At 42.9% G+C, this 21,684-nt stretch overlaps 1 protein-coding gene across 1 annotated transcript in view; it reads left to right on the forward strand.

Annotated features, from left to right (window-relative positions):
* Positions 1 to 21,684, forward strand: part of LOC117372537 (copine-8-like) — a 48,039-nt gene that overhangs the window by 10,482 nt on the left and 15,873 nt on the right. The window contains exons 3-10 of the mRNA XM_033968355.2: positions 1,969 to 2,009; positions 4,690 to 4,736; positions 5,434 to 5,537; positions 9,750 to 9,789; positions 10,681 to 10,757; positions 15,459 to 15,522; positions 17,330 to 17,433; positions 19,109 to 19,213. Coding sequence (XP_033824246.2) covers positions 1,969 to 2,009; positions 4,690 to 4,736; positions 5,434 to 5,537; positions 9,750 to 9,789; positions 10,681 to 10,757; positions 15,459 to 15,522; positions 17,330 to 17,433; positions 19,109 to 19,213 — 582 coding nt within the window. The remainder of the gene's footprint in view (positions 1 to 1,968; positions 2,010 to 4,689; positions 4,737 to 5,433; positions 5,538 to 9,749; positions 9,790 to 10,680; positions 10,758 to 15,458; positions 15,523 to 17,329; positions 17,434 to 19,108; positions 19,214 to 21,684) is intronic.

Raw genomic sequence — 21,684 nt, forward strand, 5'->3', positions numbered from 1 at the left:
GAGAGCTGAGGTCTGATACTCCGGCCATAAATATTACTATATCCTTATTATTGATACTGTGTAGCTGATGTCATCAACATTCCTTGGGGATGTGAAGGTAATTGTAAGCACTGCTCTCTCTGAAGCTCTGTTAGAGTTTAATCTGAGCTTTATTTTAACACAGTCTGACCTGAAAGGTTAAGAAGACTCCCGTATACTGTCTCACTCTAGGTTCACTTTTATTAATACGTTTGGGTTTCTCTGACCTTCCTCAGGTATATGGTGTACCAGAGTAAGGTCAGAGGAACCCAAACGTTGTATTAATAAAAGTGAACCTAGAGTGAGACCGTGTACAGGAGTCTTCTTAACCTTTCAGTCAACTGCCTCTCCACTGTCGCCAAGTCAGGTGTGCAGAGTCTACACAGAAAAAAACACAGTCTGACCATAAAGGACTTAGCTGAACAACAACAGGTGAGCTGATTTGTGTTGTTAAACAGGTGTCTCTCAAATAACATTACAGTCACAAGATAGCTAGCATTAGCCAACAGTTTTTCAGTTAGTCACTCTCACCTTTTTGTTGAAAATCAAACTCCTAAACAGGACCAAGAATGCTTGGATTGATCACAGGCTCCTGAAAGTCCTGTTTAGTCCTGATTTGGTCCTGGTCTAGTCCTGCAGTAGACCTGGTTTGGTCCTAGTCTTGTCCTTGTTAAGTCCCTGTTTTGGTCCTTGACGGTTTTGAATTAAACATCTGGGGAGGCGTGACAGTGTTGTAGTCCGAGTCTAGTTCTGGTCTTGTTCTGGCTTAGTTCTGATCTAGTCCCAGTCTTACTCCAGTCCTGGTTTGTTGTAGTCCAGGTTAGGTCCTGGTCTACTGTAGACCTGCTGTAGTCCTGGTTTAGTCCTTGTAAAATCTTCGTCTTGATCTTTATGGTTTTTTCAATTAAACCTGTGGATGGGAGTGACACGTACTGTGGTCCAGGTCTAGTCCTGATCTAATCCTGATCTAGTCCTGATCTAGTCCTGATCTAGTCCTGGTTTAGTCCTGGTTTAGTCCTGGTTTAGTCTTTTTTTAGTCCACTAGTTCCGGCTTTGCCGTGTAGACCTGGTTTGGGCCTGGTTTAGTCCCTGTTAAGTTCTGGTCTTGATCCTTATGGTTTTAAATTAAAGATGTAGAGAGGCGTGGGAGTGAGACTTCAAGCAGAACGAAGAGGAGCATCAATTTTACAACACACAATCTTTGAGATGTTTGCGCGGAAACGTTTTAAAGGATCGTTTGAGCTCATGTTTCAGCCGTTTATCCCACGTGAAAAATATGGAATGAGATGGTATAGAGAGGTGTGCTTTGTTTGACTCACTCTTTAACCCTCATGTGATTCACTCTTTAACCCTCATGTGATTCACTCTTTAACCCTCATGTGATTCACTCTTTCACCCTCATGTGATTCACTCTTTCACCCTCATGTGATTCACTCTTTCATCCTCATGTGATTCACTCTTTAACCCTCATGTGACTCACTCTGATTAAGATATGAACATTAATAACAGAAAAATCAGGTGCCCTCTTTCCCGCTAGCGTTAGCAACAGGTTGATTGACAGCTTTGTTGCTAAGACCCCAATCCCTGCCAAAACAGCAGTATGGGTGGGAGGGGGCGTTACCATCAACAGTCTCACTCCTGATTGGCTTTTTTGTTTTGCATTTGGATTTCCAAATATGGTCCCTGGTTGCAGATTGGCCACTATAACTGCAGCCTCAATGATCTTCATTTGGCTGTAGCCGAACGCTGTGGGTGACGTCACACTCATTTAGTCCAGTCTATGCCCCTTCGGCAAGACACTTCCCCTCCTCTAGAGTGAGAGTGAGATCGTTGAGGGTCAGAGAGAGTCAGCCTGCCCCAGGGCAGCTGTGGCCGAGGAGGGAGGGCAGAGCATTCATCTGATATAAACTCAAAATGCTAAATATTAAGAATTATTTTCTTGTTTTTCAGGAATCTTCTGGACAGAGACACTTTCTCCAAATCTGATCCAAGTAAGTTTGACATTTTACACCAAGGAGACACAGGGAGGGTATCTGACACACAGAGGATAGGGGGTTACAAAAAGAACAGTGATACTTGTGACCATTCAAACTGTGATTTAGATTTGTTTACAAGAAAGAGGGAAAGAGGGAGGATAATAGAGAGAGAAGAGAGAGGAAGAGAAGGAGAGGGGGGGGTTAAGAGAGGGAGAAAAAGGAGAGAAAGGGGGGAACAGAGTGAGGAAGAGGGATGGTGTTGCGTGAGTTGTGTAGATAGATGGAGGGATAGAGAGATGGTGTGAGTTGTGTAGATAGATGGATGGATAGATGGAGGGATAGAGAGATAGAGGGATGGTGTGAGTTGTGTAGGAGGAGAGTCTTGTTGGTGATGCAGACCTCCTCTGACATATGCAAATGTCTGATTCACTCACACATGCACGCTCCTCACATGCACACTCATCCACACGAGCACGCTCCTCACATGCACGCTTATCCACACATGCACGCTCCTCATGCACACCTGCACACTTCTCTTACCCTCGTGCACGCTAGTTTTTTGGTGTTTTGGTTCACCTCTTGTGTGTGTGTGCTCCTCGTGTTCTTTCTGCCACGTGCACGCTCTTGCTATATGTGTGTGTGTACGCTCTTTCCTTTCCTCTTTCCCATTCCTTTTGTATGTGTATGTGTGTGCGCTTTCCCGTGCACTCTCTCATGCACGCTCCTGCTCATTGTTTACAGTGCGGGCCTAAACCAAAACATACTCGTTCATAATCTGCTCCTCTCTCTCTTTTCAAAGATTTACAACAAAAATGTCTCTAAGTCCCTTCTTTAGTCCCAGGTTTAGTCCTGATTCAGGCCTGGTTTAGTCCTGGTTTAGTTCTGGTTTAGTCCTGGTTTAGTCCTGGTTTAGTCCTGGTTTAGTCCTGGTTTAGTCCTGGTTTAGTCCTGGTTCAGTCCTAGCTGAGTCCTGGTTTAGTTCTGGTTTAGTCCTGGTTTAGTCCTGGTTTAATCTTTATTCTGTCCTGGTTTAATCCTGGTTTACTCCTGGTTTATTCTTGGTTTAGTCCTACTTTAGTCCTGCTTTAGTCCTGCTTTAGTCCTGCTTTAGTCCTGCTTTAGTCCTGGTTTAGTCCTGCTTTAGTTCTGGTTTAGACCTGTGGTGTGTTCAGGGCCCAGCTGGACTCTTTCATGTCTTATGTGGCGTTCACTGACGTACCACAAATAAACACTTTGATTTAAATATGAACCAGTGATCAAAGAGAGGACAGGAGAGGGGCTGGGTTTAGTCCTGGTTTAGTCCTGGTTTAGTCCTGGTTTAGTCCTGGTTTAGTCCTGGTTTAGTCGTGGACCTAGAGCTGTGGTCCTTTAGTTTAGTTAATTAATTCTTGTATTTATATGATGAGGGACAACACAGACAGGAGGTGTGAGTAAGGGGAGCTGAAGATCTAGGATTTTTTTTTACATTTCTCTGTAAAAAGTCAGATTAAGTTCTCGATTTACAAGTTTAATCTGTCTTTATATAAATACTTTGTTTTTTAGTACTTTTTCTGCATGAATAGTAACTTATGAACACCCCCTGCAGGTGTCATCTTGTGAGTGCAGTTTGGGTCAGATACACAGAGATAAGAATATGAACCACCAAATCTTCAGCTCCCTCCCTCACTCCTTTTTTTCTGCTGCTGTTCCATAGAAATTCTGATTGTCTAAATGAAATGATTATTGGCCTGAAGTACATGCCCTTACTCTGGTTCACACGTGTTTATATTTGTGCAGATTTAAACATGTTCAGGTCAGGCTGTGTGCGACGCTCCATCTGCTCTGACTCATTTTCTCACCTCAAATATGAAATAATTTAAACATTTAATCCTCCCCCCAAACCAGATATAAACCAGGACTAAACTAGGACTAGACCAAGACTAAACCAGGACTAAACCAGGTCTAAACCAGGACTAAACCAAGATTGCGGGGGCAGCAGTCCAAGCAGGGACTCCCAGACTTCCCTCACCCCAGACACGTCCAACCAACCAGATCTAAACCAAAGCTAGGACTAAACAAGGTCTAAACCAGGACTAAACTAGGACTAGACCAGAACTAAAGCAGGTCTAAACCAGGACTGAAACAGGTTTAATGTAGTCCAACTGATGGGGCTTAGTTGACAATTAGTCCATATTATTCCCAGTTTAAATCCTTTTTAGTCCTGGTTCAGTCCTGGTTCAGTCCTGGTTCACTTCTGTTTTAATCCTGGTTTAGTCCCAGTTTAGTCCTGGTCTAGTCCTGGTTGAGTCCCAGTTCACTCCTGGTTCAGTCCTGATCCAGATATGATGTCATTCTTGATATAAATAAATGTTTTTTATGAATCACAGATGTTTGTTTCAGGTGAGAATTTAACAAGAATCATGTAAATGTATAATAAACAAGACTAAACAAGGACTGAACCAGGACTATACGAGGACTAAACCAGGATTAAACCAGCATGGTGTCTGAGTGGCTAACACTCCGCCCACCTCACAACAAGAAGGTTCCTGGTTCAACTCCTGAGCCTTTCTGTGTGGAGTTTGCATGTTCTCCCCATAGACACTGAATGATGGGTCAAATGCAGAGAATACATTTCCAAAACTTAATAATATGAATAACTGTCCAGATGCTTTAAAGAGATTTATTTAAACTGTTTGTTTCTTCTCTTGTTCCTCAGTCTGTGTACTGTACACTCAGGGAATCGCCAACCGAGAGTGGAGAGAGGTGAGCACAAATCAGAACAACACCAGAACCAGCAAATGTAAAATGGCTGAAACATCTTTAATGCAAAAACAGTGTACACAAATGTACAGAGAAAATACAAAATGGATTTAAACAGCACAATTTCAGGAGCCTGCCATCAATCGACTGTTCATGGTCCTGTTTATTTTTAGTTTTTACTTTGATTTCACACAAAAAGGTGAGAGTGACTAACTGAAAAACTGTTTGCTAATGCTAGCTAGCTTGTGATCGTAATGTTATTTGAGAGGGACTTGTTTAACAGCACAAATCAGCTCACCCATTGTAGTTCAGATAAATCAGTTCTTTATGGTCAGATTGTGTTAAAATGAAGCTCATATTAAAGTCTAACAAAGCTTCAAACAGAGCAGTGCCTCCAGTTAGCATCACAACCCAGTGAATGTTGATGAAATCAGCTGCACGTGCAAGTGATTATATCAACTGGACCAAAATTATGATTTTTAAGCTCAAATACATTCTTTTGGGTTTATTCAAACTGGTTTTAGTCGAAGGACTTGGCAAAAAATGTAACAGCTTCATGTCATGATGTCGTCTGATGTCCAGCCAGCGACAGGGTGTTGTACAGTTATTATAAAGTGTTACTGATCTCTGTTCTAATGTTTTGTGTGTGTGTGTGTATGTATGTGTGTTTGTGCATATGTGTGTGTGCATGTGTCCACAGTTCGGCCGCACCGAGGTCATCGATAACACTCTAAACCCAGACTTTGTGCGGAAGTTTATTCTGGATTATTTCTTTGAGGAGCGACAGAACCTGCGCTTCGACCTGTGAGTTTCACTTTGTTTCACTCTCCTTTCTTTCCTCCCTCTCTCTCTTTCTCTCTCTCTCATTTCTCTCTTTCCCTCCATTCTATCTCTCCTATCTCTCCCACTCTCTTTCTTTCTCTTTTTCTTTTTTTCCCTCCCTGTCTTCAGTCTCTCTCTTTTTTTACTTTCTTTCTTTCCTCTCTCTCTTCGGTCTATCCCTCTCTCTCTCTCTTTCTCTCTCTTCTTTCTCTCCCTCTCTCTTTCACTCTCTCCTTTCACTCTTCCCTCTCCTTTCCCCTTTCCCTCCTTCCTTTCTTAATTTCTTTGTCTTTCTTTCTCCCTTTTACTCCCCCTCTCTTCCCCTCTCTCCTTCTCTGCCTCTTTGCACATTTCTTTTAACTGACAAGTGACGCATAATAAATGTATTGTTAAAAGTCAAAGTCTCTGCCTCTTTGCTCTCTCTCTTCTCTCACTTTCTTTATCTGAAACACCTTCCGCCTTCTATCTCTCCCTATTTCTTTTTTCTTTTCCTTTCTCTCCCCCACTCTACCTCCCTCTTTTCTCTTTCTTTTCCTGTCTACTCTCTCCTCCCTCTTTCTTCTGTCTCTCCTTCTTTCCCTCTCCTTTCTCCCTCCTTCCTCTCGTCTGTCTCTTTCCCCTCTCTCTTCTATCTTTCTCTCTTTCTTTTTCTCTCTCTCCTTCTCTTCTATTTCCTCCTTCTTTCTGTTTTTCATTCCTTATCTCCTCTTTCTCTCCTTCTCTCCCTCTCTTCTCTCTCATTTTAAATTTAAATGTAAAAAGTGAAAGCTCTTGTAAAATTAATGTGAAAACAGGTTTGAGTGCCGAAATAAAACAGAACCAAAAAGAACCAGGACTAGATCAGGACTAGACCAGGACTAGACCAGGACTAAACTAGGACTGAACCAGGACTGAACCCGTACTAAACTAGGACTGAACCAGTACTAAGCCAGTCTTAGTCTAATCCTGGTTTAGTCCTGGTTCAGTCCTGGCCTAGTCCTGGTTCAGTCCTGGTTTAGTCCTGATTTAGTCCTGATTTAGTCCTGGTTTAGTCCCTGCTTTCTCATATATGTGATTTACATGTGGTGGTTTGTTGTTGCAGTTGTTGCAGTTCGAAGTTTTCTGAGTGTTTGTTCTTTATGTTTTTGAGTCTTTGAAGCAAAAAAAAAAATCTATACATTTAATCTCCACAAACATCTTTACAAACATCTCCTCAAACATCTCCACAAACGTCTCCACAAACATCTCCTAAAAACATCTCAAACATCTCCACAAGCATCTCACATCTCCTCAAACATCTCCACAAACATCTCCACAAACATCTCACATCTCCACAAACATCTCGACAAGCATCTCTACAAACATCTCCACAAGCATCTCCTCAAACATCTCCACAAACATCTCCACAAACATCTCCACAAGCATCTCCTCAAACATCTCCACAAACATCTCCACAAACATCTCCAGAAACATCTCGACAAGCATCTCTACAAACATCTCCACAAGCATCTCCACAAACATCTCCACAAGCATCTCCACAAACATCTCACATCTCCACAAACATCTCCTCAAACATCTCCACAAATACACCTCCTCAAACATCTCAAACATCTCCTCAAACATCTCCACAAACATCTCCTCAAACATCTCCACAAATACTCCTTCTCAAACATCTCAAACATCTCCTCAAACATCTCCAACATCTCCAGAAACATCTCCAGAAACATCTCGGCAAACATCTCCTCAAACATCTCCGCAAATATCTCCTCAATCATCTCCACAAACATCTCTGCAAACATCTCCACAAACATTACATCTCCACAAATATCTCTTCAAACATCTCCACAAACATCTCCACAAACATCTCCTCAAACATCTCCACAAACATCTCGGCAAACATCTCCTCAAACATTACATCTCCACAAACATCCCCACAAATACTCCTTCTCAAACATCTCAAACATCTCCTCAAACATCTCCAACATCTCCAGAAACATCTCGGCAAACATCTCCTCAAACATCTCCGCAAATATCTCCTCAATCATCTCCACAAACATCTCTGCAAACATCTCCACAAACATTACATCTCCACAAACATCTCTTCAAACATCTCCACAAACATATCTGCAAACATCTCCTCAAACATCTCCACAAACATCTCCTCAAACATCTCCACAAACATCTCCTCAAACATCTCCACAAACATCTCGGCAAACATCTCGGCAAACATCTCCTCAAACATCTCCGCAAATATCTCCTCAATCATCTCCACAAACATCTCTGCAAACATCTCCACAAACATTACATCTCCACAAACATCTCCTCAAACATCTCAAACATCTCCTCAAACATCTCTGCAAATATCTCCACAAACATCTCTTCAAACATCTCCGCAAACATCTCAAACATCTCCTCAATCATCTCCACAAACATCTCTGCAAACATCTCCACAAACATTACATCTCCACAAACATCTCAAACATCTCCACAAACATCTCCACAAACATCTCGACAAACATCTCGACAAGCATCTCTACAAACATCTCCACAAGCATCTCCACAAACATCTCCACAAGCATCTCCACAAACATCTCACATCTCCACAAACATCTCCTCAAACATCTCCACAAATACACCTCCTCAAACATCTCAAACATCTCCTCAAACATCTCCTCAAACATCTCCACAAATACTCCTTCTCAAACATCTCAAACATCTCCTCAAACATCTCCAACATCTCCAGAAACATCTCCAGAAACATCTCGGCAAACATCTCCTCAAACATCTCCGCAAATATTTCCTCAATCATCTCCACAAACATCTCTGCAAACATCTCCACAAACATTACATCTCCACAAACATCTCTTCAAACATCTCCACAAACATCTCCACAAACATCTCCTCAAACATCTCCACAAACATCTCGGCAAACATCTCCTCAAACATTACATCTCCACAAACATCTCCACAAATACTCCTTCTCAAACATCTCAAACATCTCCTCAAACATCTCCAACATCTCCAGAAACATCTCGGCAAACATCTCCTCAAACATCTCCGCAAATATCTCCTCAATCATCTCCACAAACATCTCTGCAAACATCTCCACAAACATTACATCTCCACAAACATCTCTTCAAACATCTCCACAAACATATCTGCAAACATCTCCTCAAACATCTCCACAAACATCTCCTCAAACATCTCCACAAACATCTCCTCAAACATCTCCACAAACATCTCGGCAAACATCTCCTCAAACATCTCCGCAAATATCTCCTCAATCATCTCCACAAACATCTCTGCAAACATCTCCACAAACATTACATCACCACAAACATCTCAAACATCTCCTCAAACATCTCTGCAAATATCTCCACAAACATCTCTTCAAACATCTCCGCAAACATCTCAAACATCTCCTCAATCATTTCCACAAACATCTCCTCAATCATCTCCACAAACATCTCTGCAAACATCTCCACAAACATTACATCTCCACAAACATCTCAAACATCTCCACAAACATCTCCTCAAACATCTCAAACATCTCTGCAAATATCTCCACAAACATCTCCGAGAGGAACAGGGAAGACTTCAAATTAGAATTCAAAATTACAAGTGTACTTTGACTTGGTGCAGTTTTCATGAAAGCTTCAGCGTACAAGTGCACTGTCTTTTTATGTTAAAATCTTGTACCTGTAATTAAGACCCATACAAACATGTTCTGAAATGTCCTTGTGTGTCAGATGCCCTCCCTTTGTCTCCATATGGTTTTCTGAATCACATGGGATTCTGGGATTAGTTTAATGTTCAGTTTCAGTCTTTCTCAGTTGTAAACGCTCTTGGAGTCATTTATATGTGCTCTCTGAATCCTACTTTTTAAACATAAATTTCAAATTTAATTGTAATAGTGCAGGCCTCATTAGAACTGATGAAGTTTAAGAGCAGGTTTATAATTTAGAATGGGAAAATGGTTTGGCTTGTTAACGTGTTACCAGCAGTACCTTTAGAAAACAAATATGTATCTCATCTCACACCATGTCCTGGTTCAGGCCTGTTTCAGTCCCATGTTTCAGTCTCACTTTAGACCTGGTTCAGTCCTAATTTAGTCCTGGTTCAGTCCTGGTTCAGTCCTGGTTTAAACCTGGTTCAGATCACAAATGGTTTGACTTCCCTTTATCCCTACTTGCCTTTTTTGTGTTATTTTTCCAGGTATGATCTGGACTGTAAGAGCGACAATCTGTCCAAACATGTGAGTCCTGCACTTTACATCTCACTTAAATACTGTTTTAAATGTTTCTCACGTAAAAGTGAAACTAAACAGAGTGAGGCTTTGTTTGTGGGGAGTTTATCAGAGTGTGAAGATGTTTTTACTGCAGGGGCAGTAAAGATATCAGAGAGAGAGAAAAAAGAGGAGGAGAGAGGAGGAAGAGAGAGGGAGAAGGGAGTAGAGGGGAGGGAGAGTAAAGAGAGGGAGAAGAGGAAGAGGGAGGAAAGGGGAGGGAGAAGAGGAAGAGGGAGGTGACGGAAGGGAGGGAAATGTTTAGAGAACAGAGAGGAGGAGAGGGAGTGAGAGAGAGAAAAGGAAATGAGGCGAGGTTGAGAAATGTGGAGTGGAGGAGGCTGGAGAAGAGGAGGTGATAAGGAGAGAGAGAAACATCAGTCCATTGTTCTCCTCCTCCTCTGTGTCTCTGATGATGGCACAGTGGTGCCACAGCTGCCCTAAGGCAGACACACAGATATTCTGCTTCTACAGCCTCTGCCTCCAGACACACACATACGCATGCATGCAGACACACACACACATACACCCACACACACACATATATATGCAGACACACGCATACACACATATATACACGCAGACAGAGAACCAGATCTAAAGTTTAAACCGCGCTGTTGATCTAATAATAAAAGATTTACATCACAGACCTGATTTTTGTCCCCATAAGTGAGGCATGTGTGAGTGTGGTCAGTTGTAGTCCCCACACTATGAGAAATACCCACGCACACTAAGCGTGCCTGTTAGCATGAGCGCATTACCTCACGCTGCATGATATTGATCACATGTTTGTCTGTGTATTGATTGAGTATATAAGTATTATGACCGCATGTCTCTCATGGTGTGTCTCTGTGTATTCAGGACTTCCTGGGTCAGGCGTGTTGCACTCTGGGAGAGATTGTGGGCTCAGTGGGGAGTCGGCTCGAGAAACCACTCACGTAAGAAACATGACGAGAACACACATGTAATAATCCAGAATAAACTTCCGCACAAAGTTTCAGATTACATGTATGTTCTGTAAACCAGAACATACATGTAATCTGAAACATACATGTAACCCAGAACATACATGTTAACTGGAACATACCTGAACAAATGGGACCACAATAAGAAACACACTTGAAACATGATGAGAACATACATGTAAACAGGACCTTATTGTCACATGAGAGCCAACATGACACATAAGAAACATGAAGAACACCAAACATAATAACACTGTATCAATCTGACGCGGCGCTTTTCCAGACGCTCAAAGTCACTTTACAGTCCCTGCATTATTCAGTCACTCCACAGTTACTGGTGGTAACATACTGTAGCCACAGCTGCCCTGGGACCACAGCCTGTATACAGAAGTGGACCGAGTGAGTGTGGTGTCGCTCATAGTGTTCAGCTCCAGTCAAATGAAGCTCATCGAGGCTAACAGTCACAGGGGCCAATTTGGAGCCGAGTTCTATATTTAAAATTCTGACTGTGAGTATCATAGCAACCGAGGAGCCAGTCAGGAGCGAGGCTGTTGAGGGTAACGCACTGCTGGTTTAGCAGAGGCAGGCGCTTAGAAATGCTGTCAAACAAACCTCTTGCTAACACTAGTGGGAGGGGTCTGATTTGTCTGTTATTAATATTCATATCTTGAGTTACAGACACAATAGTGAAATAAAGACACCAGGATCATGTAAAGCTTAGACTAGAGTTAATACGAACATTTTAAGACCAAAATGACGAGTCTGACAGCAGCAATTACAAAGAGAGAGGCCACAGTTTTTCACTAGAAAGTGAATTGGAGCCAGAGTCGATGGAGCCGGAAGCACGCCCATGATCACTTCCTGTTTGAAATGCAGCGGCTAGCAGATTAGCTATGTTCATTTATATATACAGTCTATGTCTCGGACCGACTGGCAGAAGTAAAAATACCAATCTGTGCTATCAGCCCCTCCCACCAACACTTACTTACACACCACATTCATTCTAGCCAATGTGGGTGAAGTGTTTTGCCAAAGGACACAACAACAGTATTTCCTGTGGTCTCCCATTCAAGTACTAACCAGACCCCGCCCTGCTTAGCAAAAGCGATTAGGCTTTGACCAGGAGCTTTGGCCACAAGACAAGCCCATACATATAAACTGGAACATGCAAAAACAAACGTGACACTAAGAAACACGCTTAACACCAGAACATACATGTAAACAGGAACATACAAGAATCACCATGACAACAGCGCACATGGACTGCACTGGAGCTGAAGGATTGTGTATTTCCCTGTCTAGTTCTGTTTGATCAGAGCTCTGTGTGAGTAAAGGGAGAGAGGGTCCAAACTGTGGCCTGGGGGCTAAATACGGCCCACAAAACTGTTTTTGTTGGCCCTCAAGCCTCCGGAGGAAATCTCTCACTCTCTATTTCTCCTTCTTCCTCTCTCACCTCTCCTCATCCTCACTCTCTCTCTTGTTGTGTCTCTGAACCTAACACAGTTAGATGCACAGATATTGTCACACTACTTTGTGCTCCTCTCCCCCCTTCTCTCTTCCTCCTCCTCACAATCCTGTTTTCTCTCTCCTTCACTCTCTCGCTTTCTCCTTCTCTCTTGCTTTCTCTCTCCCTCTCTCTCTCCCTCGCTATCTCTCTCCTCTCTTTCTCTCTATCTCTCTCTAAAGTGTCTGTTTCAGTCCCTGTAACAGAGTCTCCACTAAAGCCTCCAGCACTACTCCATCTGTGCCCCCCCCACCCCCCTCCTTCTCTTTCTCTCCCCCCCCCCTCACTCCCTCCCTCTCTCCATACATACATCCAGAACATACTTGTTCATATCTCGTGTCCCTGATTCTCTTTGGTTCTACACATTAAATGATCTGATTGGACGAGAGAGATCACGATTCAGCTCCACTCATGTATTTCTACATTTAAAACAGCTTCAGCTTCATATAAAAGTCAATAAAAACACAATAAAAATGCAACAATGCAGACGTAAGTCAAGAAAAGCAGATATAAACAGAAAATAAAAGGACCAAATGCTGACTTCATCTTGTGATAAACGGCCTTATCAAAAGATCAGAATCTGACATTTCCAGGTCATAATGGATCTAACATGAGCCAGACCAAACACAGGAGCAGAGAAGTGACAGACATGCAGAAAAAAACTGACCATAAACAGGAAGAAGTTTATGTTTACAATAGCTTTAGCTTTAGCTCTAGCGTTAGCCTCACAGAGCCACAAACTAAACGTCTTTATCATTACGAGTATAATTCAGATATGATTTAGATTGTGTTTATTAAGAAAACATTTGTAATGTCTCTCCTCCTCCCTCTCTCCCACTCGCTCTCTTCTCCTCTCTCTTCCTCTCTCCTCCTTCTTTCCCTCTATCCCACTCACTCTCTTCTCCTTCTTTCCCTCTCTTCCACTCGCCCTCTCCTCTCTCTCTCCCACTCTCTCTCCTCCTCTTCTCTCTTTCTCTCTCCTATTCGCTCTCTCTCCTCTCTTCTGTCTCTCAGAGCATGCATAATACTTAGTTACGTACAGTATACATATGTAGTATATATGTGTCCATATTATGCAGCTCTCTCCTTCATCCCTTTCTCTCATTGCTCCCTTGTTCCCTCCTCTCCTCCTCCTCTCCTCTCTTCTGTCTCCCTCAGAGCATGCATAATACTATATATGACTATATTGTGCATCTCTTGCTCCCCCGTTCCCTCTTTCCTCTCCTCTCCTCCTCTTTCACCTCCTCCTCTCCTCTTTCTTCTCTTTCTCCTCCACTCTGTCGCTCTCAGAGTATAATAGATATTTACACACAGTACATATACAAGTGTTACATATCCAAATTGTGCATATCTCCTCCTCTCTTCCTTACTCTCTCCCCCTCTCCTCCCCTCCTCTTTCTCCTCTCTGATGTCTCTGTCAGAGCATAGAGATAGATAGATAGAGAGAGAGAAAGTATACGTGTGTATATATATGTGTCCATACATATTGTGCAGTGAAAGTGCAGTGGCCCGTCTCAAGTCTCTTTAATGACTCTGACTTTACACCACATTACAGCTACAACATCCATCTCTCTCTGTCTTCCCTTTCTCCTCTCTCTCTTTCTCTCCTTTAACATCCCTCTCTCCTCTCTCCTCTCATCTTCCTTCCTTCTCTCCTCCCTCCCTCCTCTCATCTTCCTTTTCTCTCTTCTTGTCTATAGGTCTCCTCTCCCTCTCATCTGCCTCTCCTCCTTTTCTCCTCCTCTCGTCTCCTCTTTCTTCCCTCTCTTCTTGTGTGTCAGATCTCCTCTGCCTCTCCTCCCCCTTTTCCTCTCTCCTTTTTTTCCCTCTCTTCTTATGTGTCAGGTCTAAACACAGTTGTAGATTCTCAGATGAAGCAGATAACATTATCCTTTGTGTCACTGCTCTGGCTCTACTTCTCTCCTCCTCCTCTCCATCCCTTCCTCTCCCTCTTTCTCTCTCACTCCTTCCTTCAGTCCACTCTCCTCGTCTTTCTCCCTCACTCTCCCTTGCCCTCCTTCAATCCCTCTCTCCTTCTCTCTCTCTTCTGCACTGATGGAGTAGATATCATCATTGGCAGTGTCAGTAACTCCGCTCTGGCTTTGTGCAACTACTCCTCTCTCTCCCTCCCTCTCTATACCCTCCCTCTCTTCTCTATCTCCTTTTCTTTCTCCTTCCATTCTTCTTCTATCCTGTTTATCTTTCTCTCTCCTTCCTCTCTCTCTCTTTCTCACCACCCCTCATCTCTCTCTCTTCTCTCTTTTCTCTCCAGTCGGTGTGCTGTGGTTACACTTGTACAGCTCCTCTGTTTCCAACTTCCATTCTTCTTGTTTCACTTTCTCTCTGTCTCTCTCCATCCTCTCTCTCTCATCTCTCTTTCCTTATCTCTTTCTCTCTGGTCAGTGTGGTGGTGTATTGTCTCCTCCCCTCCTCTCCTCTCCTTCTGTCCTCTCTTCCTCTTGTCTTGCTTGAGGACATAATAGCAGTCTCATGTTTGTATGTGTTACAGTCAGACTTATATCGTGTGGGTGCGATGCCTTCACTCCCTCACTCACTCACATAGAGGGAAGAGTCTTGCTCGAGGGCACATCAGCAGCCTCTTGTACCTGTTACATTCTTCTTATTTCAGTAGTGTTGATGGTCAGAGCAGAACAGGGGTCAGGTTAAATGAGAGGACACATTTCTACAGTAAAGAATATTTCCAGTTCACTACAGCACGTGCAGAGAGACTTTTTTCAGTTTCAGTAATTGATCTTTGACGTTTGAGTTAGTTTTAACTTTTTCACCTGGAGCGTGGGCGGCTTCATGTATGTAACTGAACACAATGTGGAGGAGCTGCAGCTCTAAATACAGACCTTCAGCTCCAACTAGCTTTAGCTTTAGCATCTTGTCAGAGGTGAGAGAGTGAATTAAAGCTTAGTTTTCAGTTAAAAGAATCATTGAGCTGTGCTCTATATTATGTTATCCATGTTTCTAATGAGGAGAGGACGCAGGAGAAAGATGTGATGAGGATCTGTCAGGTTCACCGGTGCTTACAAAATGGCCGCCCTCTGGAGCCCTGAGGGACACAGATGTTATTAAGCCTTACTTTTATTTCTTTACTTTCATTTATTTTTTTACACTCATCCTTGTTTATCTTGTTTCTCTTGTTTGTGCTGTTGGTGTTTCAGGGGGATCCCAGGGAGGAACTGTGGAACTCTGATCGTTAGAGCGGAGGAGCTCAGCAACTGCAGGGTACGACCTTTAAACTATGTACTACTACTGTTATTACTGCTGCTGCTACTACTTGTACTACTACTACTACTACTACTGCTGCTGCTACTACTAATACTGCTACTGCTAATACTAATACTGCTACTACTAACCAACTGCAGGGTACAACCTACATACTATGTAATATTACTGTTACTACTGCTACTACTACTACTAAAAAACTGCATTGTATTATTAAAAGTAATACTACTACTGAGTTTTCTGTGCCTTCAACTTCTCGCACACTCTCTCATTCTCACACAGAGGGAGGTGTCTTGCTCGAGGACACATCTGCAGTGTCATATTTGTACCTGTTCATACAGTACAAGTGTGTGGGTACGATGCCTTCACTGTCTCACGTGAGCGTGGGCTTGTTTTGTTTCCACGGTAACCCAGTTTGGACTAAAAATATCAGCAGAGGCTCAGGAAGATGCCTACAGCACACAGAACATATACACCAGGTACACGCATACGCCAGATACAAGCACACGCCAGGTACAAGCACAGGTCTGGTGCACACACACACACATCAGGTACATGCACATGCCAGGTACAAGCACACAAACACGCACACATTAGGTACATCCACAAGCCAGAAATAAGCACACGCCAGGTACACGCACATGCGTGATATTTCTGATGCCCCTGGTGCTTACCAGTTCAGAACTAGTTCAGAAATACCACAAATCAGATACTTATCGATACTAAAACTAGTATCAAAACCAGATACTTGTTTGAGCAGGGGATTGCACAGACATAAGGCAACATGGGAATATAAAAGAAAATACTACGATTTAACGTTGAAAATCACAGTATATTTTCTAAAGAAAGAGTGTTTTTATTATCGTGTTATCAGAACCGGTATTGAGACCCATGCAGCAGGAGCAAATACAGGATTAACCCAGAGACACTGAACAATGGGTCAAATGCGCTCATGAAGTAGACATTAATCTTAGACTCAAGAGTTTTAGCATCAGAATATGACCATCACTGCAGACAGAGTGGAGGAGCTCGGGTTAGAGCCGCTGCTCCCTCCCTCCTGACGTTTCTTTGGGATCAGCTCAGAGTAAAACACTGGAGCTGTTTTTATATTTTTATATTGAGCTAAACATGGCTGTCTCCATGGAAACAAAAATAAAAGTGGCTCCCACATGTGACTCTGAAGGAATAATCTGCTCCTGTTTAAACTGTCAACTCTCTCTCTCCTGCGTTATCCCCCCTCCTCTCTCCCTCTCCTCCCTCTCTCTTCTTTATCTCTTCTCTCTTCTTCTTCCTTTCCTCTTTCTCTCCCTCTCTTCTCCCACTTTCTCTCTTGCTGTCTCCTTCCTCTCGCTCCACCCTTCCTCTACTCCTTCTTTCTCTCCTCCCTTGCTCTTTCCCTTTCCACCCTTCCTCTCCTCTTTTTTTCTTCCCTCTCCATTCTTAACCCCCCTCTCTTCCTCTCTACTCTGGTTTCCTTCTGCACCCCTCTCTCTCCTCCACCCTCTCTCCTCTCCTCTCCTCATCCTTCTCTTATGCCTCCCTTTGTTCCTCTTTCTCTCCGTCTTTTCCCTTCTCTTCCCTACTCTTCCATCTCTTCTTTTCCTCCCCCTCTCCTCATTTCTCTCCTCTTCCATTTCTTTCTCTCTCTTTCCTTTCTCTCTGCTTCTCTCTCCTCTGTCTTCTTTTATCCTGCATCTACCTGTCTCTCCTCTTTCTCTCACTCTCTTTCTCTCCCTTTCTCTTCTCTCTCTTCTTTCTCTCCCCTCTCTCCTTCCACTCCACCCTCTTCCTCCCTCTCTTCTCTCAGGAGTCTGTGATGCTGCAGTTCTGTGGGAATAAACTGGATAAAAAGGATTTCTTTGGAAAGTCGGATCCGTTCCTGGTGTTTTTCCGGAGCAATGAGGACGGATCGTAAGTTCAGCCACAGTTTAAAATCTGATTTAAAATAAAGCTTCATTGTGTAACTTTGCCGCCTCCTGATCCACACAAACCCACACTTTAAATGAGCTTTAAACAGACTGCTGGTAAACTCTGACCCTTTCTCGTGATCTACTCAGACTTAAAGCCCCAGTATGTAACTTTGTAGAGGTGGCTGCATGAAACCATACCTTTTATAATATAATAAGTTTTATGTCATGCTGTGGAATATTATAGCCAAAGGAACAACCTTTCTATGGAAACAAGCCGGAGGAGGCCCAGGCCAAGTACTGTAAGAGTCAGGTTTGTGGAAATGCAAGCTCACTCACAGTAAGAACACGTTTTCCAAAGTTTTCAGTGCAATAAACAGGACCAAAAATAAAATGTGCTAAAAAGTGACAATTTAAGTATAAACTGGGCTTGGGGAGGACGGGGAGAACAACTATGTGCTTTTGTGGAGGGAAAGGTGTCTGGGCTTTTCTCCTAAATGGATTTAATTAAAGTTTGATTTTTCGTCTTGTTCTTCGACGCTTTGACCAGTCAGATTGAAGTATTTGTTTGAAAGCTTAGATCATTGGATCTGATCAATTCAGCGAGAGCCGTCTCAGGTAAATGTGTAGAAGTCAATACAGAGCTACACGTTTCAGTCTGGAGAGAGCTGGGTTAATCCAGACCAGAGTCCTGACTCAGATCTGGGTTTGTGACTCTGGAGCTCAGAGGGTTTTATATTGCATCACAGCTGAGACTGTAGCTTCATCAGGAGAAAGAGAGGGTTGGGGGGAGAAGGGAAAGAGAGAGAGCGAGGGGAAGAGAAAAAGAGAGAGGAAAGATGGAGAGAGTTTGAAAGAGGGGGCTGTCTTGACTCTGTGTGTGTGTGTGTATGTTGTGTGTGTGTGTACGTATCGTGTGTGGGGGTGAGTGTGTGTGTGTATGTTGTGTGTGCGTGTACATGTGGTGTTGTGTGGGCGCAGCATGAGGAGAAGTGAAGCGTTAGAATATGACCTCAGGCTCAGACACACTCACAGAGACAGAGAGAGGCTTTTATTGTGAAACACAGGGCGACAGAGAAGCTTTTATTATGAAAATACCCCCCAGGAAACAGCACAGACCTGGATCAACAAAGTCTGGACCATTCAAACTGACCTCTGAACCGTGAACCCGACTTACAGAAGGAGCAGAGAGCATCAAAACACGCAAACACGCTAACAAAAACACGCTAACAACACGCTAAAGTACGCACTAACAAAAAAGCGTTAACATGGGGCAAGATATTTACTAGAGTTCAAATACTGCACCCTTACTGTGAGCGTGCTTGCATCACCACAAACATCTGGAATATAATAGGCGAAACTCAGGAAGTCCACTGTTAGCATGTTAGGCGGGCCCCACTATTTGAGAAGGACTGATTTAAACTGACTGAGAAAACGCTGAACTTTATGTCAGTTTTTGTTTCATGTGGATAGGTCCAGTGATTACAAAGATATTAACATAAGCCAGGTCCACACATTTGCAGTTTGACAATTACACAGAGAGAGTGTTCTGACCTGAGAGTTCTGACCTCTGACCTCCAACTCAGACCAGAGACAGATAAGAATGTTCTCATGTGTGTTATGAGGTAAGTACTATAATAGTAATATAATAGTACTATAATCACTGTATGTTTCCTCAGATACACAATCTGCCATAAGACAGAGGTGGTGAAGAACACTCTGGATCCTGTGTGGCAGGCCTTCAAGATCCCAGTGCGAGCACTTTGTAATGGGGACTACGACCGGTACGACATCTGTACACATACATATACTTACATATGCATGAACGAAACAAGAACTACAACAGGTGGCCAGGAACTACCAGAGACTCTATAAAGGAGTGTACTAAGTGAGTGTGATGTCACACACAGCGTCCAGTCCAGTCAAATGAAGCTCATTGAGGCTAGAGCAGTTATAGTGGTGAATTTGGAGCCGAGTTACATATTTGAAATTCCAACCACGAGTATTATAGCAAACACAGAGCCAATCTGGAGCGAGGTAACGCCCCCTCCAGCCACACCACAGGATCATGTCAAGTGGGTTAATTCGAACATTTTAAGAACAAAATGGTGAGCAGCAGCAGTTACAGAGAGCGAGGCCACAGTTTTTCAATGCAAAGTGAATTGGAGCTGATGGAGCCAAAGCACGACCATGATCACTTCCTATTTGGAACCTAACCCTAACCCTAAATGCCAGAATAATGAGAGAAGGATTTTTTTAGACAATTTTTCATGTCAAGTAAGTCAGAAGGTTACATACAATAATATTACTGCCTTTACACAATCTGGCAAAACCCAGAAGATGACGTCATGTCTTTGGAAGCTTCTGATAGGTTTATTGACAACATTTGAGTTAATTAGAGACACACTTGTGGATGTATTTGAAGTCACACATGAAACACACTGTGTCTTTGTGTAACATCATGGGAAATTCAAAAGACATCAGGAAGAGAACTGTGGACTGATTCATCCCACCACCCTGTCCTGATGACCCAGCGAAATTGTGTGAGGAGTTTTTATGATTTTTTATTAATAAGGTGCAGACTACCAGGGCCCTTATTAGTCCTCCTCTAAATGAGCCTGATATAGCTGTAAACTGTACTCCTGTATTTCATGAGTTTGAGCCTGTTTCACTATCATTTATAGAAAAAGTGTTTGGTCAGATCAAACCTACTGGCTCGCCCACCGATGTTATTCCCCCTCGTCTTTTTAAAGAAGTGTTCCCCACACTGGCCCCTTATGTCCTTGATATTATTAATGCTTACCTTCTCAATGGACTTGTACCTTCTAGTTTTAAACATGCAGTTGTTTAGCCATTGATAAAGAAACCTTGCCTGGATCACACTGAACTCTCAAACTACAGGCCAATTTCTAAGCTGCCTCTGATATCAAAATGACTTGAGAAAACTGTTTACTTGCAGCTGAGCGCTTTCTTAAGTGAAAATTCAATCTCTGAAATTTTCCAGTCCGGTTTCAAAAAACGCCATAGTACAGAGATGGCTCTGCTGAGAGTCTTTAATGACATTCTTCTGGCCTCAGACTCTGGAGACACTGTTGCTCTGCTGTTATTGGACCTTACTGCAGCATTTGATACAGTCGACCATCAGATTCTCCTGTCACACTTGGAAAACTGGGTGGGCATTAGGGGCCTGGCTTTGTCCTGGTTTAGATCTTACTTGTCTAACCGAAGTTTTTCAGTTCAAGTTGGTGATGCCGTGTCGTCTCCTGCTCCATTGACATGTGGAGTTCCTCAAGGGTCAGTCCTTGGACCTTTGTTATTTTCCCTCTATCTGCTGCCTCTTGGGTCAGTTTTACATAAATACAAGGTGTCCTTCCATTTTTATGCAGATGACTGCCAAATTTATGTGCCTCTGAAGCAGTCAAAGGACCTTCTAGCTTGTCTTAGTGAGGTGAAAGCATGGATGGCTTGCAATTTTCTCCATTTTAATGAGAATAATACTGAAGTTGTGTTGCTTACTCCTGGTGATTCAACTGCTGTTATTTCTACTGAGTTGGGCTCCATGACCAAGGCAATAAACCCTGTTGTCACAAACCTGGGTGTTAAGCTTGACTCTAGTTTGAAACTTGATGCTCAAATTAAGGCAGTTGTAAAGACCAGTTTCCTTCAGCTGAGGCAACTTGCCAAAGTGAAATCACTTTTATCTCATGGCCTGGCCCCACTGTATCTGTCTGAGTTGCTGGTGCCTTACACACACCCCCGCTCTCTCAGGTCTGCAGGTCAGGTTCTCCTTGTGGTCCCTAAGCCAAAAAGGAAACTTAGGGGTGATCAGGCTTTTTCAGTGGCTGCTCCAAGCCTCTGGAATGCACTTCCACTGAATGTTAGACTGACCGACTCACTTCCTGTTTTTAAATCTCTTCTTAAAACTCATTTTTTTAGCTTGGCTTTTAACTCAGTGTAAAGAGTTGACAATTATCATGTTCTGTTTTTAATGTTATTCCATCTCATGTTTTGTGTTTTAACTTGTGTACAGCACTTTGGTCGACTGTGTTGTTTTTAAAGTGCTTTATAAATAAAGCTGGATTGGATTGGATCCTTGGGTGAAATTTCCAGATGCCTGAAGGTGCCATGTTCATCTATTCAAACAATTATACACAAGTGTAAACACCATGAGAATGTCCAGCCATCACACCGCTCAGGAAGGAGATGGATTCTGTATCCCAGAGATGAACGTGCTTTTGGTCTGTGCATATCAACT

The sequence above is a fragment of the Periophthalmus magnuspinnatus genome, chromosome 6, assembly GCF_009829125.3.
Source record: "Periophthalmus magnuspinnatus isolate fPerMag1 chromosome 6, fPerMag1.2.pri, whole genome shotgun sequence".
Classification (NCBI taxonomy): Eukaryota; Metazoa; Chordata; class Actinopteri; order Gobiiformes; family Gobiidae; genus Periophthalmus; species Periophthalmus magnuspinnatus.